The following is a 16,260-nucleotide window of genomic DNA, read 5'->3' as shown; positions in this document are numbered from 1 at the left end:
TGGGGCCGAGCTGGGGGAATGGGGCTGGGACCCTGAGCTTCTCTTACCGCAGAAACAGACTTTTCCTACTGACCTTCTAAGTTGTCTTTGGTGTTCATGGGTTGAGGAGTCTGAAAACCGCCAAAGCTGCCTGTGATTCAGTCCTCTGAGGTCTGCTCCGGTTAGCTTCGGCCTGCGCACCCATGCTGAACTGCATTCCTCTCCCAGCCTGATACAATATACCTTTCTGATCAACCATCCAGGTTATCTTGGGCTGGAAATTTATTTCACTGTCTTTTTGTGGGTTCTGCTGCTTTAGAATTTGTTTAGAGCCATTTTTTATAGGTATTTGGAGGGGTTTGGGGGAGACCTCAAGCAAGTCACTGCTTTTTCTCCGCCATCTTTCTTTTAATGTTTTTACTGCAAAACTGCTTAATAGGCTGCAAGATTTTCATGTAGAACTAAAACACAACCAAGCTGTTATAATAAGTCAAGGATAAATGTAGGAATTGAACTCCAGATTTGGTGTTAAGGGTGTGATGGGAAGTGTAAACTCAGCTCCTTCTTGGCCATTTTTCAGTGTTTTGTTTTCCCAGATGATTACCAGCTCCTAGATGGCAATGCTTGATATCCTTTGTTTAGAAGCTCAAGAGGAGAAGGGAGGGAGAGATAGGTGTAAAAACAGCATTACAATATAAGCTTCAATATAGTCCAGTTTAGGACACAGGTCAAATCCTATGCCTTTTTTTTTTTTTTTTTTTTTGTAAAGAATGATCACGAAGTAGCATTTTGGATAGATATTAGCAACTTGATTTCAGGATCACCCAGACTCACAGTGATCTTTCTTCTCTGAACTCTTACAGTACACAGTATTCATACTAGTCATTTGGTATGTGTGATATACCATTCTGCACTCTGACTTCTCCCAGCTTAACCACATCCTTATAAAATCAGTAGGGACAAATACACTTTGGTGTATGTGTGAGATTTTTCTTTTTCAAAGATACTTATGAGTGGGAGATTTGTTTGCTGGAATTAAGAGCAAACAATCAGTCCATCCTATTTATATGCCTTGTTTTTGTAGGTAAATTTGTAAACCCCTAAAGGTCAGAAATCAGGTCTTGTACTTTGTCATATCCCTCACAGACTCTGGCACAGTGCCTTGAACACAGATGTGCTAATATTTGGTTGGTTTCTTGGAATAGTCACCATAAGTAGTCAGTAGCTAAACTTTTTAGTGTAAAGGGATTAGATTGATAAGGTATAAATTGTGGAAGATGAGCGTGTAAGAATATGGCCCCACAGGGACTATCATTTGGCTCTTTTTGTATCTCCAGGGATTAGCACAGTGCCTGGCACATAGTAGGCACTTAATATTTTTTGAATTATTGATTTGAAAGGACTAAGGATGTTTAGTGTGAAAAAAAGGAGAGGGATAGAGAAAGAATAACTGGTGTTCAAGTATCTAAAGGTCTCTCTTGTGGAAAAGGAATTTTATTTGTTCTTCTCGACCCCAGAGCCAATGACTTCATTTGGATGATGTAAGGAAAAATTCCAGCTGTCCTTTGCAACACTGAAATTCTGGATTAACTAAAGTAAAAGACAGTTATGTCTCTACAATAAAGTCTTTTCCAAGAAAAGAAAAAAATAATATGGCTCCATTATTAATGTTCAGAATGTTCTGTGAGACAAATCTTTTAGGAATATTAATTTTTCTTTAAGGAACAAAGGGTAGTTAAGAAAGCCCTGCTTCAGAATGTAGATTTTAGTATACATATTCTTCTTGTTAAATGCGGGCTTTATTCCCAGTAAATTAAATGTTTGTTGTTGAAGATGTTTTTCTGGTATTGGATAGAATTCCAGTTTTAATTTGTGATGCTATGAACAAGTATAGTTTCTCTTTGCATCATTGGAAATCATTTCTGAGTGGAATTATACTCGGACCATGAAAGTCTTTGATCTGTTGAATATTCTAAAATGTTAGTTGTCAGGTCCATATTTTGATTATTTTGCTGTTCTTATAGCCTGTGCTTTGGGAATTGTGGAAGGGAGAGGAGCTCTTTGTAAAATATGCCCACACTCATTATCTTCCTCCTAAATTCTGAAGGGTAGTGTGGTTAGCAGATGGAGAGTTGGCCTTCCGTTCAGGACTCAAGAAGACTTGGATTCAAATGACACATATTGCTTCTGTGACCATGGGCAAGTCACTTAACTTCTTGGTGCCCCAGACTACTCTTTAGACACTAATGTGCTACAGAGACCATCGGTATTGGTGGATGGGGTTTCCACACTAGATGTTCATCACATTGACAAAAACACAAATACAAACTCACCCCAAAACATTCTTCTAGGAAGATTTCAACTTATCTTGAGTTCTATAGATGATAGAAACATAGTTTTAGAGATGTATGGAATCTTAGAAATCAAGTCCAAATTCCTCATAAGTAGGTAGCAGAGCCAGGATCCAAAACCAGGTGTTATGTTGCTTTGTCTGTCGTTTCATGCTGTCTGCCTCCTATGTATCCTAAATGTTGCCTTAGAAAAATACTTTAGTGAAATAGGAAGCTTCAAAAGCAGATTTTATAATAAGGGTCTAAACTGAATATTCTAAAAACTGCAGTGACCACCTTATTGAATGTACAGTATGTTCAGTAAAGTCACCTTGGCACTCCAGGAAGCTTATTCCAGTATATCCACCTCTGTGGAGTTTGGGGTTTCTGTTGGACCTAACATTGCATTGTTTGTTTGTTTTTTTGCTTGAATTCATGTGTTTCTCACAACATGGTTCACAAACCATTCGATAAATACAATATGTTTTATAGTTTGTAGAATGCTAATACATGACCTTTTTTCTTTGTTATTGTAGCTGATGCTTTCTTCAGAGCTGCAGTAAGCCTTGTTCCTGAAGTTCCAAAGATGATTAATGTAGATGGAAAGATGCGGCCATCTGAATCATTCCTTTTGGAGTTCCTCTGCAATTTATTTTCTACTTTATTAATAGTTCCGGTATGTAACAATGGCATAATTATAAGTAGCAGCTTTTTTCTTCTTGCCCTAAGAATGTCAGGAAATTAGACCTTAAATCTTCTAATGGTCAGATTTTATAATTTTGAATAACTTTACTTTTTATTGATGTAGTATAGTGTATCTCCTTTCAAACTTCTTTGGCTTTTCCAGGGTTTCGGTTTTTTTGTTCTTTGTGTGTGCCTTAGTGACGTAGCCACTTTTATTCTCACCTCTTAGCCTGATTATCTACTTATATAATGGGAGGAAAAATCAGCCCTAAGGTAGGATGTTCCTTGAAGTTGTTATTGCTTGATTAAATAATTTAAATGCATTTAGTTCACATTAGAGATTTTCTTATGTTAATTGACTAAATGAGAAGGAAGCAATGATGGAAATTCACACTCTTATGCTTAAACTCTATACTTAACTACCTTGTGGTTCTCCAGTAACTCATGTCCTCCTTTGAGAACTTTGTAGTGCCCTTTACTAACTAGGGAAGTTTATCTAGAAATGGCCAGCAGCAGGGGAAAACTAGTATTGCTAGAAGCAGTGTGAGTACCTTTCAGCCAGCTGGGCAAATCAAAGAGTTTCTTTGCCTCATTTTATAGTGAGGCAGCTGGGGTTAAGTGACTTGCCCAGAGTCACACAACTAGTGAGTGTTATGTGTCTGAGGCTAGATTTGAACTCAGGTCCTCCTGACTCCAGTGCCAATGCTCTATCCACTGCCCCACCTAGCTGCCCCTCTTTGCTTCATTTTAAAAGATGGGTGATAAATAAAAGAATAGCAAATAGGAAGACAAAGATGAGTCACATTTGTTATAAATAGATTTCTCATTGCCTTTCATATTACAGCCTTTGAGAATGAGTTTGATAAGCCTCAGTCTGGTTTCATTTATTTAAAACCAGATGGAGGTTCTTTCTGACTAGATAAACGGCCTAACATGTTTTTACCTTTACTTAAAATTTCAGTGTTAAGTATTCCTCTGGGACATCCATGCCCCTTTCTCCATTGAAGCTTTTAAAGTAGTCAGAAGTAGTGACTATTTTAGTCAACATCTAAATGGACTCTTAGATAACCAATACTATTATTCATTCAGCTTATTTAATTGATTAGTTGATAGAACAATAACTTCTAGACTTTAATGGCTTTATCCAGAGGACTGAAAGTATTTCACAGACATTTCCACTGATATTAAAAACACCTCTTCAGAGGTTAAGGAAGAACAGATTGCTCTAGTTTCCACATATTTGCCTCATCCTTGACTCTATACCCAGCCAGATTCTCTGACATGGGATTTTAAATTTTAGTATCCATAGAATATCAAATGGTTAGTCAACTCTTATTGCCTTCCTCTTTACCTTCTGCTTCTCTTCCTTCATTTGGTATTGGGTCAAAGAAGGAAGAATCTTAGTTTTCTGAGCAAACTGAAAGAATCACCTAAAGGAAGCATTTGTTCTTTCTTAGTTTGTCGTTTATGTTTTAAAAGTTCTCTTAACATAAAAGAAATGCAGTATTTAAATCTGCCATTAGTGATAACAGTTTTGACTTGGAGACTTACCCATTGTGGGTGGTTCTGGGATTTCATATGATAAGAGAATATTCATCTTTTTTTATTGTTTGTACAAATTAGTGGGTTTTTAACAAAAACTTTTATGTACGCGTAAAATTTGTATGTAATCTTGGGATTTTAGCCATTAAATTGCACCTACCTTTTTTTACTTCTCAGCACTTCTAATGGGAGTTTAAAAGTGATGAGTAATTTGATCTCTGTATTATTTAACTTGGTTTACTAGTGTGATTTTTTTTTAAGTAAAGCAATTTGCAATTTAATTTTGTTACTGTTGGTATAACTAAGGTGCCTGAGCTATTGAATATTTTCCCCCAAGTTGTGTGTTTATATAATTGTGGTTGCCCTTTAGGATCATCCAGAACAAGGAGTCCTATTTCTTGTTCGAGGTTTACTCAATGTGATCCAGGACTACACTTGGGAAGACAATAGTGACGACAAAATTCGTATCTACACCAGCGTTTTACATCTCCTCTCTGCAATGAGCCAAGAGACTTATCTCTACCATGTAGACAAAGGTAGCAATGTGTTCTTCTTTTTCACTAGTAAATATTCCAGAGTGCATGCATTACCCACCTACCTTAGTGAATCTCATGAAAGTCATAAATGAAAATATTTACAGTAGATGGCTTTTGAACTCATGTTTTGATATAGCCTTTATAGACTAAGGACTTTTCTCTATTTAAATACCTCCTGGGGAACTGTATTAGATGCCTTTTTTCCCCATAAATGCTACTAATGCTAGTGCTTCATGGATGTGGACGACCAGAACATCTCATGATCTATGAGCATAGTGGTTTATGAAGGTGCTCCCAGGCTTGGAAATTTATTCAGAGAAATTTGCTTAAATGACCAGCAGCATTGTGGCATTCTCAGATTGGTATTTTATAAAAATCTCTCACAGAGGAGTTGAGTAATGATGGTTAACAGAATCTATTGGTACTGATTAACAAAGAGTATGGTAGAATCGAGATTAGATTTGGAAAATGTAGCTGAAGCAGACTTTTAGGTCTGCTAGGTTAGGTAATAACATAGAAGAGTAAAAAAACTGTAGGTAGTTGGATTTTTTCTTTTAAAACAGATTCAAGTGAAGTCTTAGAACTTTTAGAATACATTGCAGCATCAGATTTTCAGTAATAGAGGTTGTAAGGGTGGAGTTGATAGGGAAGGAGTTCAGTTTTTTAGACGTTTAAAATTAGAGAAACTTCTTTCTTAACACAGCTGTGTTTGAATTGGATGAGGAATTGTGCCTTGACAAGTTTTGTAGCCAGAGAAGTTCTCAAGGAGGAGCAAAAAACTGCATGAATTGGATGAGTTCCAGTTTTCTGACTGCTTATTTTATCTTCATGCTGTGGCAGTTGTATAGTCTTGATACTGACTAAATCTTAAGAAGAAAAGGGTTAAATAATTATTCTGTTTATAGCTAATTACCTTACCAGCTTTATTTCAAGATTCATTGGGAGAGGCCCAAAGTTGCCTCTAGCATTATTAAAATAGCCTTGGGTTTCTCAACCCATATTCTAATATATATATATACATAGGACTACTAAGCATCTACTAGCATTCTCTAGTGCTATGATTTTGATAACCTTGTCTATAACTTTCTTGAGAAGTTTTCTTTTTTCTTGTCTGGTGTGATGACAGCACGAAAGAACATAACTGGCAAAAACCAAAAGGAATTTTCAAGCTTTAAATGTCAGGTTCATGTGTTACATAAATTGTGACAGCAAAAATTTCTTGTGCTAGGGGAAGGTTAAATAAAATCCCTGGCTTCAAGATGAAAGAACAGAATGCAATTGTGCAACGGAAGTAATTAGTTGTCCTTCTGAAAATTTGTACTCTGAGACTACAGTGGTTTATATAGGAGACATTTTGGGTGATCCGTTTGGGATAACTCACGGAAATGATGAAATTAAAAGTTCTCTGATATTAATGTTTCAATGAGGTTTAAAAAAAAAGACTCAAACAAACTTTAAAAAATTCTGTCTTATTCAGGAGGGGTTCTAAAAAATAAAATGGTAGAACTCTGTCTTCAAATCTCAGAAAAACCAAAGCCTTAATTTGTATTTTTTTGGAGAATGTTTTGCAAAAATGTATATTGAGGCATTGAATAGATACAAATATGTCAGTGTCCTCTACTCTAAGCATGTGAATGCAAAGAGGGTGGAATGAGGGAGCTTGTGGCTAAAGTTTGAGATTTTATTGAATTCTGAGTAGACTGTACTTCAAATGAGTTGACTCTAATGCCAGTATTCCAAAAAGATCATAGTCTGTGCTTTTTTCTCTTTCTACCTTCCTACCCTCACCTCCAAACCTGGGAGCCATGTTTCTTTGTAGCCTAGGATGAATATGTATTTATGTAACAGCTTCACAAATACCCATTTATTCTCTTTATGTAATGTCTGGGAAGTCTCAAGTGTGTATAGGTATATGAAGTTTTCTTTTAATCATCAAGCATTTATTGAATGTCTACTATATTCAAGTCACAGAACTAGATACTGGGAATATAGATATAAAAATAAAATAGGGGCAGCTAGGTGACACAGTTATAGAGCTCTGGCCTAGGAGTCAGGAGGACCTGAGTTCAAATGGCCTCAGCCACTTGACACTTAACTAGCTGTGTGACCCTGGGTAAATCACTTAACCCAAATTGCCTCACCAAAAAAATAATAATAATAGTAATCTCTGCCCTCAAGTATCTTACATTCTAAGAGACAATAATGTAAATCAGGATACCCAAAATTATTAAATATAAAGCAATTTGTGGGGAGGTGGAAGCATTTTTGTTGTTTTTTTTTTTGAGATTGCTATTTTAGATGGTAAGGGAGTTTTACTCACCAGCATAAGAGTTGATTCTTGTCTAAAGGAGATTAGAAATTTATATGAGAAACTATCCAGTCTGCAGTGGTAGGCAGGAGGAGTCCCTCCAGCAGCTGATGTTTGGCTGCCCTGTGGCAAATGCAGCTTCAGTCTAAGAATGACTTTCATAACTGATTTTTGGAAAGGTGTAACAGCAGCAGCAATTATCGAGGATGCCATTATTTGGCATACCTATATTCTGTAGAAGAATGATAAATTAAGTAGTGATCACCCACGTTGTAAAAAGAATCATTGGGAGGAATTTCATAAATGGCCATTCTCTTAGCACATATCTGTGTTTACAGAATACTGCTTAATAGAGAGTGGTAGGGTGAGGGGAGTCATGAAGGACTTACAGTTAAGTACTTGTTAGGAGAATTGGCAATTGCAAATATACCAAAATCAGAGCTAATCAACAGACATTTATTAAATGAATGTGCTGTCATGTGCTAATTGCTGGAGATTGAAATATAAAAAGGAAACAGTCTTTAATCTCAAGGAGCTGTGGTCTACTGTGATAAGATAAGCAATCCTGAAATTCTAATGTAAACCAATTAGAAAATGGAATTTGATTTATAAAAATATGAAATGGTTACTCATTTTTTTAAAAAAAGAAATATGTCTACTCTGTAATTTAAATTTTATTTTCTTTTTAGACATTTAATGGCTCCCAAAGAGGTGAGGGGTCAGGGGGGTGATTTACAGAATATCTTTTGAAATCTTTTTTTTTTCCTGTCAGTTATGATTATTATTGTTCGTTGCTGATGGAAACTATAAGGTTACCTGGCCTGGAGCTTGTACAGGGCTTTCTTTTTAAGTTGGTGATGTTTTGAGGCTCAAAAAATATCCATTTGTCTTATAACCTTTCTTCTCATGCATACTGGCTAATCTTCAATTTCCATTGATTGTGATCACCTCATGTCTCACTCCTGTAGCCAGGCATCTAAAACAATTGGCCAGTTGTATAACATGACAGTTCTAGGACCTTGGTCTGCACATTTAACCTACTTCCTTCTGCATAATTCCACAAACTACAAATTGCTTGTCTAGTGATACCTTGGTTATTTTCGAAGGGTTTGTGGGTTTTTAAGCCCTTCTGTACATTTCTTGTAAATATTATGAACTTTTTATCCAATTACATGTAAAGACAATTTTTAACATTCATTAAAAATTTTTTTTTGAGTTCCAAATTTTCTCCCTCCTTCCTGAAGGTCCCCCCCTCCTAAAACAGTAAGCAATTTGATATAGGTTATGTATGTGCAATGATGTAAAACACAGTAAATATTATAAACTTAAGATGCTTAGAAGTACATCTGACTCTCCCTAGCCTCACCTTCAAATCTGGGAGCTGTGTTTGAAAGCTTAGAAGAGACAATATCTGCTTAACTTATTGCAGAGAGCCATAGATGGCTCAGTCACATTTGATGATGATGAGAAAAGCGTGACAAATGACATTCTGGCAGCTGAGCCAGAGTGGCCTTAGGTTGTTTAATGAACATTTATTTTTTGTCAACACACCTGAATTCTATGTGTGTATACTAACTCTTCAGTTAGCCTTATAACTAGCTTGTTTGTACCTACCCTCTAAGACATCAGCAATAGAAGGCACTTCAGTTACCCCATCAGATTTCTTGAAGTCAAAAACAATATTTTGATCTTCCACCAACTTGAAAGTGTTAACAGGTCACTTGTGCTTATCCTTTGTGTGTCTACATCATTAATATGGCATAAATTTCTCAGACTTTTTTGTATCCTTTTGGCTTTAATGCTATATCATTTGTAAAGAATTCTCTGTGTTAAAAGTTTTATTAAGTATATTGAACAGTATAAAGAAAGACTCTTTGTTGAAGTGTCTAGAAATGATCATTTAGAAAAACGAGAATAAGCAAATGTAAAAGAATAAAGGTGAAATCATCTCTTTTGCCCCTTGAATGCAGGGATTGTTTTATTCCTGGGCTTTAAATTATTTTCTTTCATGGCGTCCCAGCCTTTTTCATTCTTAGTGACACCTGTAAATAAATTTTGGTTGTTCCATACACACTGATGAAAATTCGGTGGGATGGGAGAAAACTGGACTTAGTGGAAGTGGATGGCGGGCCTTTGAAAAGCTATATTTGGCAAGAATAATGAAGATAGAAAACATAGGTTCCTCAAATTCCATAAGTGATGGCATGGTGTCATGGGAGATTCTCTCTGTCCAAGGATGTTTAGCATGAAGGAGATAAGACTTTGGAGAGGCATAATTGCTTTCTTCACATATTTGAAGGGCTATTATGTGGAAGAGGGATTAGACCTTTCTGATTTCAAAGCAGTGTGGTGGAGAAGGAGAAGTACATTACTTGGAGTTTGGAGACTTGGTCTCAGGTCCTAGATATAACACTACCTGAGTTACCATGGACAAGTCTCAGTTTCATTACCACTAAATTGGAGTTAAAAATCCTTGCACTACTTAACATGAGGGTTATTTTAAGCGAATTGGTGGAATATTGGGAGTCATATCTTTGACTCTATATATAAGGAAAGATTTCCTGATAATTAGCACTGCCCCAAAACTGAATAGGCTTGTTTTATGTTGTGGTAAGTTCCCTATCACTATGAGTGTTTGAGCAGCAACTGGATGTCCATCTGTAAGAGCTGTGATAGAAAGGCAGTTCCTGTTATTGTAGTCTTTTCTAACTCTGAGATTCTACAATTCTAAGCCCATAGCTATGTTCGAAAGTAGTAGGATAGAGAAAAAGCTGGCAATTGATGTTGAGGAAAAAGTAAGTTTTACTGGCTTCAGCAGTGGTCTGCCCAAGGGGGGAAGAGTAGGCCCATTTTAGCTTATGGTAATGAGCATAAGGATTGAACCTGTAATTTCATTAGTATAGGGAACTTCTAGAGGAGGGAACTCCTTCTACCAATGCAGTTTATAGTTTTAGATTGTTGCCTTGAGTACTGAGAAGTTCAGTAAATTGCATCGTCACACAGTTGGTATATGTCAGAAGTGTGATTTGAACCTGGGTCCTCTTGGCCAACTTTATCCACTAGGCAGTGCTGCCTTTCTTAATGCTACATATTTATTTGGACTTTTACCCTTTATGAAGTTAACATTCCTCATAACAGCTCTATGAGATAGGTTATGCAAGAATATGTCTGTTTTATAGATGAGGAAATTGAGGCTCAGAGATGTTAAATGACTTGGCCATACATGTGTCCTCTGTGTACAGAGAGTACTTGCTGTCCTAGGCTTGTCTGAGCTGAGCTTCCCAGTTAGTTTGTTGGAATGTATTCACGTATTATTATTATTATAAAGACCTCCCTGGTGTTAAGAGAAACCTTCATCTATTGAGGAAGGATATGAAGCTTAAAGGAAAAGAAAAACCGAGTATCGTAGCTAGGACCTGAACCCAGTTTTTCAGACTCCAAGTCCCACATTGGTGTCCAAGTATTCCCTGGGAAACACTGCTCCGATGAACTTAGTTTAGGGTTCTTCCCTCTCCTCATTTACATAAGGGACTTGGAGATACATAGGAAGTAGAATAAAGTCCAGTGGGACTGGGAAGACAATTTGGGGTCAGGTCTTAGAGGGCTTTAAAATCTAAACAAAATAGTTTTCATTTGATCTTAGAGGCAATAGAAAGCCACTGGAATTGGTAGACTAAGGAAGCTACATGGTCACTTCTGAGATTGAGGGAAATTATTTTGGCAGCAGCATTTAGGTTGGGCTGGAGTGGCAAGAGAAAACTTTAAAAATGTCTAAAAATTAGTTTTAATTGGAGAATTAATTAATTGGAGAAAAAAGAAAATATATTAATTTTTTTAAAAAGATACCAAAAAAAGGAAATGCTGAATGTCTCTTGGAGTTTAAATGTCTCATAGGTGATTGATGAAAGGAGACTGAACCTCAGAGGAAAAACTTAGGGCTTGATTTGGAGATCATTGTGTCATCTCCATAGAGATGATAGGTAAATCTGTGGCAGTTGATGAGGATACCAAGAGCATAGAGGAAGAATAGGACCTAAGATAGAAACTTGGGGAAAACCTGACATTGGGGCTAAGATGATGAGCTAGTAAAGGAGCCTTGAAAAAGAGCGTCAGACTAGTGGAAAGAGAACCAGGAGAGAGAAGTGTCATGAAACCCAGAGAAGAATCCATGACAAGAGATGTCATGTGGCTACATTCATCAGCTTTATGAGTATGTATGATGGAGGTGGATGGTCAACAGGGTCAAGTGCAGCTAATAGGGTTAGAAAAATGAATGGTAAGAAGAGACCTGCAGCTTTGCCAATCAAGAGGTCTGTTAAGTAGTAACATAGGAGAGTAGTTTCCATTAAGTGATAAGGCTGGAAACTGGATTTCAAAGGTTTGAGGAAAGAAAGTGGAATCAGCAAGTACAGGCAACTTTTTCAAGGATTGGGGCCTTGAAGGAAGAGATACATAAGGGGGTAGAAGGATCTAGTGAGGGGTTCTTTTTGTTTTTGTTTTAAGGATAGAAGGATAGCCATATTTGAAGGCAGAGAAGGAACCAGTTCATAGGGAGAAGGGGGTGATTGAGGCAGTCTGTTGTATTAGACAGAAGAGAACAGGATCAAATATATAGAGAGAGAGGGTTTGGCATTAGTAAGAAGGGCCACCTCTTAGAGAATGGTGGGAAGGAGGAGAGAGTGAAAGATGATGTTGAAGGGTTTAGAGGTGAGAATGGGAGAGAATGAAACTCATATGAATGGATTCAATTTTTTCAGTAAAGTAAGAGGGAAGGAAGGTCCTTGGCTGAGAGGGGTAGAAGAGGGTAATGTATAAGAGGCTTGAGGAGGGAAAAGAAGAATTAGAATAGCTTCTGTAAGGAGTGAGAGAATCAGGCAGGAAGAAAAGTATTGCCTTGCTGCAGTGGGGCCCAATTGACATTGGACAACATGAATTTGTAATGTACTGGCATAAAGGTGAGATGTCATGTCACCACATTCATTAACTCTATGAGTATGTATGATGGAGGTGGATGGTGTGAGTAACCCAGAGCTGAGGTTTGGCAAGTCTGAATGTTGATTTGAACAGGGTTAGGGATTTAAAAGCAAAGGACTATGGAATTAAAACAGTTAATGATTAGCTTAAGATTGGAGAGAGAAGAAAGTGAAGTAAGACTAAGTGTAATGGTCTCAGAAAGTATTGAGGATTGGCACGATTTGAAGTCTCAATGAGGGCAAAGAATAGATTTAGGAAAGGTATAAGGTATAGGGAGAGGTGGAATGATACAAAGCTCTGGGTCAGAAAGGGGAATTTCAGAGTTTCTTGTTAAGGAAGTAGAACATTTGTAGGTAATGTTGAGAGCTAGTGTGTGACCATGCATCCCCATGACCATGCCGTGAAAGTCATGGATTTTAAGGAGGCTAAGGAAATGAGAGGCTAAGGAGTATGAAGGAGCATCTTTGGGGATGGTAAGATTCCCTAGTGTAAGAGCAAGAATTGGGGAGGAGAGGAAGATGCTGATCCCTGCAGGTGCTGAACCCCTTAAGAAAGGAGGAAGTAAAACCTGGCAGTTAGTATACAACAATTATCATAATTTAGATTGAGTGGAAAATTTGCGTGGATTTCAAAGGAGGAAAGGTTGCTAAGTGATAGAGGAAAAAGGAGGCTCTGGGAGTGACAGTGAAGATCAATGTGTCGGGTGTACGAGAAGGGGCAAGTGCTAGATAGGATGGCTGAGGATGTAGTGTCATCAAGGGAAGCTAGATCTCTGTCAGGTTTAGTTAATGAAAGTGTCTGAAAGAAAGAGGACCAAGATGTCTGAAGTATTTGAAAGAAAGAAGACTCTTCCTATTCTTTGCCACCACAAAAAGAGCTGCTATAAATATTTTTGTACATGTGGGTCCTTTTCCCATTTGTATGATCTCTGGAAGTGCTATTGCTGGGTGAAAGGGTATGCACATTTTTATAGCCCTTTGGGCATAGTTCCACATTGCTCTCCAAAATGGTTGGATCATTTCACAACTCCACCAACAATGCATTAGTGTTCCAATTTTCCCACATCTTCTCCAACATTTATCATTTTCCTATTTTGTCATGTTGGCCAATCTGATAGGTGTGATGTGGTACCTCGGAGTTGTTTTGATTTGCATTTCTCTAATCAATAGTGATTTAGAGCATTTTTTCATGTGACTATAGATGTCTTTAATTTCTTTTTTTGTTTTGTTTTGTTTTTGCTTTTTGGTGAGGCAGTTGGGGTTAAGTGACTTGCCCAGGGTCACACAGCTAGTAAATGTCAAGTCTCTGAGGCTGGATTTGAACTCAGTTTCTCCTAACTCCAAGGCCGGAGTTCTTTCACTGCACCACCTGGCTGCCCCTAGATTTTTTGTTTCTTAGCCTTTAAATAATGTTGAGATGTTTGTGTATATTGGATTATTTTAAGCCCCTCTGCTGAATGGAGGACCACTGAGATACTCTAACTTCCATGCTAGCATTCCCTTGAGCTCCCTTGTTTCAAGTGTGACTATAGTTTAAGTGCTCAAAGGTGATGGGGAATGTGTACTTTGAAAATAACTAATAGAATGAATTTTTTATTCTTCAAAAGCTACTGCGCAGATTCACTTTTTGTAGCATGGGTTCCATTACTAGCCAGTGGGAGGGTAAGTATAACACTGCAGGGTCTCTAGCTCAGTCTCTTAGATGATAAGATGTTTTCTTTATAGTAGCCAAGTTCCCAGGCCCAACAGGAACTTGGTTATGCCATTTCCATTTTGTTTTCCAAATTTTCTCAACATCTGTTGATGCTGTTTTTTCTTCTGACTCCCTTTCCCTTGGAAAAAGATAAAAGTTTGCTCAGGGTAGATTTCTCATGTTTCATTGTTTGTCCACTTAGTTGATTCCAACGACAGCCTCTATGGGGGAGACTCAAAATTTCTGGCTGAAAACAACAAACTTTGTGAGACCGTGATCACACAGATTCTAGAACACCTCAAAGCCCTGGGAAAAGATGAGGTATGTTGACTTGACCACCATTCATACTGTGCTGCTGTGAGAGTATATGGCTTTCCAGGCATGAAATGGAATAATTCCAGATTGGGACAAACTATTATGGTTTTTCTTTAGTTAAAACAGTTTTTATTGTTGAGATTTTCCCATCATGGCTTTTTATTCAACTGCAAAGCTACATATGGTTGTTATTTATGATGGACATAAACAGATCCATGAAACCAGAATTGCCTTTTAATTAACTTATCCTCTTCCCATATAGCCTTACCCTCACAAAGAACTTGTAAAATTTATTTTTTATGCCAAATCCATCACCTTTAGTGAATTCAGAACTTATCCTTGACAGGAGACTTAGAGTCAGGTCTTGCTTTTTCACCTTGATGATAGTTGTTTCATTCCAGTGCTGTGCTGACCACAGTTTCCATTTTGGCAGACTTGGGCAAAATTTATAAATTATGGATGGACCCTTGGTCCTTATTTGAATTCTTGTTTGGATAGATAGATCAGTCAGATTTAATTCTCTCCACCCTTTTTCCCAGGTCTGACCTGTTTCATAAATTCAAAATGCAGCCACGGTGTTAAGTGCCTTCTACTCTGTTAGGTAAAAATAATAGATAGAGGGACTGAGAGTCAGCAAGTGTGGTGTAATGGACAGAATGCTGGATTTGGAGTCAAAGACCTAAGTTGAAATCCTGCCTCTGATATATAATATCTGTGTGATTAGGGGCATAAGTCTCTTACCCTTTCTTAATCTGTTTCCCCATATAAAATGGAATCATAGTATATGTGGTACCTACCTCACAGGGTAGTACTGTGATATATGTGATCATTTTTTTAAAGCCCTTTGAATAGTTTTTACTATGTATCACACATAAATTCCAGTTAATATTATCATCATGATAATATCATTATTACTTGTGACTACTATGCTATTTGGATTTCCTTCCACTAGAGCTTTTCTTTACTTGCCTATTCAAGTTTTCAGTTCAGGCAAATGAAGATTATGAACTTTGAGTATTTCTTTTTTCCCCAATTTTAAAATAAATTTTCATTGACATATTTTGTTTTTTAGTTATTACCATAGTTTACCCCACTGTCTCCCCTCTGCCACTCCCAGAGAACCATATCATATATCAGCTTTGAGTATTTCTAATGCTTTTTCACTCTGACATAATAAAGATGATGGTCTGGTTTTTTTTATTTATTCTTGTCAATATTTCAGTTGAATTTGTGACAGTAACTCTTGGTAATACAGTGTTTTAATATTTACTTTCCTCACAATGACTCTCTGAAGTAATTAGGTTATATGAGTCTTAAATATGTCCATTTAACCAATGTGGACATTAAAGTTCTTACAAATATAAATTGGCTTCTTGAAAAACAAAATCCCTTTTCACTGACCCTTTCCAGCTTTTAAACTCATTTCCAGCTAACTGCTGTTTGTTTCTCTCTCCAAAATGAACTTGTCAGCTCTTCTTCAGTTTCCCCTCTCTCAAGTTCCTCCGTTTTGAATCCGAGTGTTTCTGTTGGGGCCCTTGTCATACACAGCTACTGCTGCGGCTCTGCTCCAGCCTTGGCAGGATCTCTTTAGGGAAGAATAAGCTTAGACTGATTTGAGTCTTTTTAGGCTCTGCAATACACATTTATAAAGTGTGTATCTTTTTTAAAAAAAAAAATGACATCTTCCCCTCCCCCCATCCCAAGAAATTTTTTTTTTTAATATAAACTCTTTGAAGAGGAAAAGGGTAATGTAAGCTAGTACTAGAGTGAGAGTAGACTTTTTTGAGAGTAACTCTATTCCCTATGCTTCCTGTGTTCACTGAATACTAGGTGCTATTCTAAGGATTATAGATCTAGAGCTGGAAGAATGACCATCTAAGATATCCAGCCTCCTAATCTT

General features: G+C 37.2%; 1 protein-coding gene across 2 annotated transcripts in view; it reads left to right on the top strand.

Moving 5' to 3' along the window:
• The window catches only part of LOC114052273 (UPF0505 protein C16orf62), a 119,341-nt gene that overhangs the window by 89,606 nt on the left and 13,475 nt on the right, over positions 1 to 16,260 (top strand). Inside the window, exons 27-29 of one of the 2 annotated variants that reach the window (XM_027874811.1) lie at positions 2,846 to 2,985; positions 4,906 to 5,071; positions 14,248 to 14,366. In XM_027874811.1, coding sequence (XP_027730612.1) covers positions 2,846 to 2,985; positions 4,906 to 5,071; positions 14,248 to 14,366 — 425 coding nt within the window. The remainder of the gene's footprint in view (positions 1 to 2,845; positions 2,986 to 4,905; positions 5,072 to 14,247; positions 14,367 to 16,260) is intronic. The other variant, XM_027874812.1, reaches the window with a different exon arrangement.

Source organism: Vombatus ursinus, unplaced genomic scaffold, assembly GCF_900497805.2.
Source record: "Vombatus ursinus unplaced genomic scaffold, bare-nosed wombat genome assembly UNPS02014807.1, whole genome shotgun sequence".
Classification (NCBI taxonomy): Eukaryota; Metazoa; Chordata; class Mammalia; order Diprotodontia; family Vombatidae; genus Vombatus; species Vombatus ursinus.
Note: the sequence above shows the minus strand (reverse complement) of the source record. Positions and strands in the feature narration are given on the sequence as shown.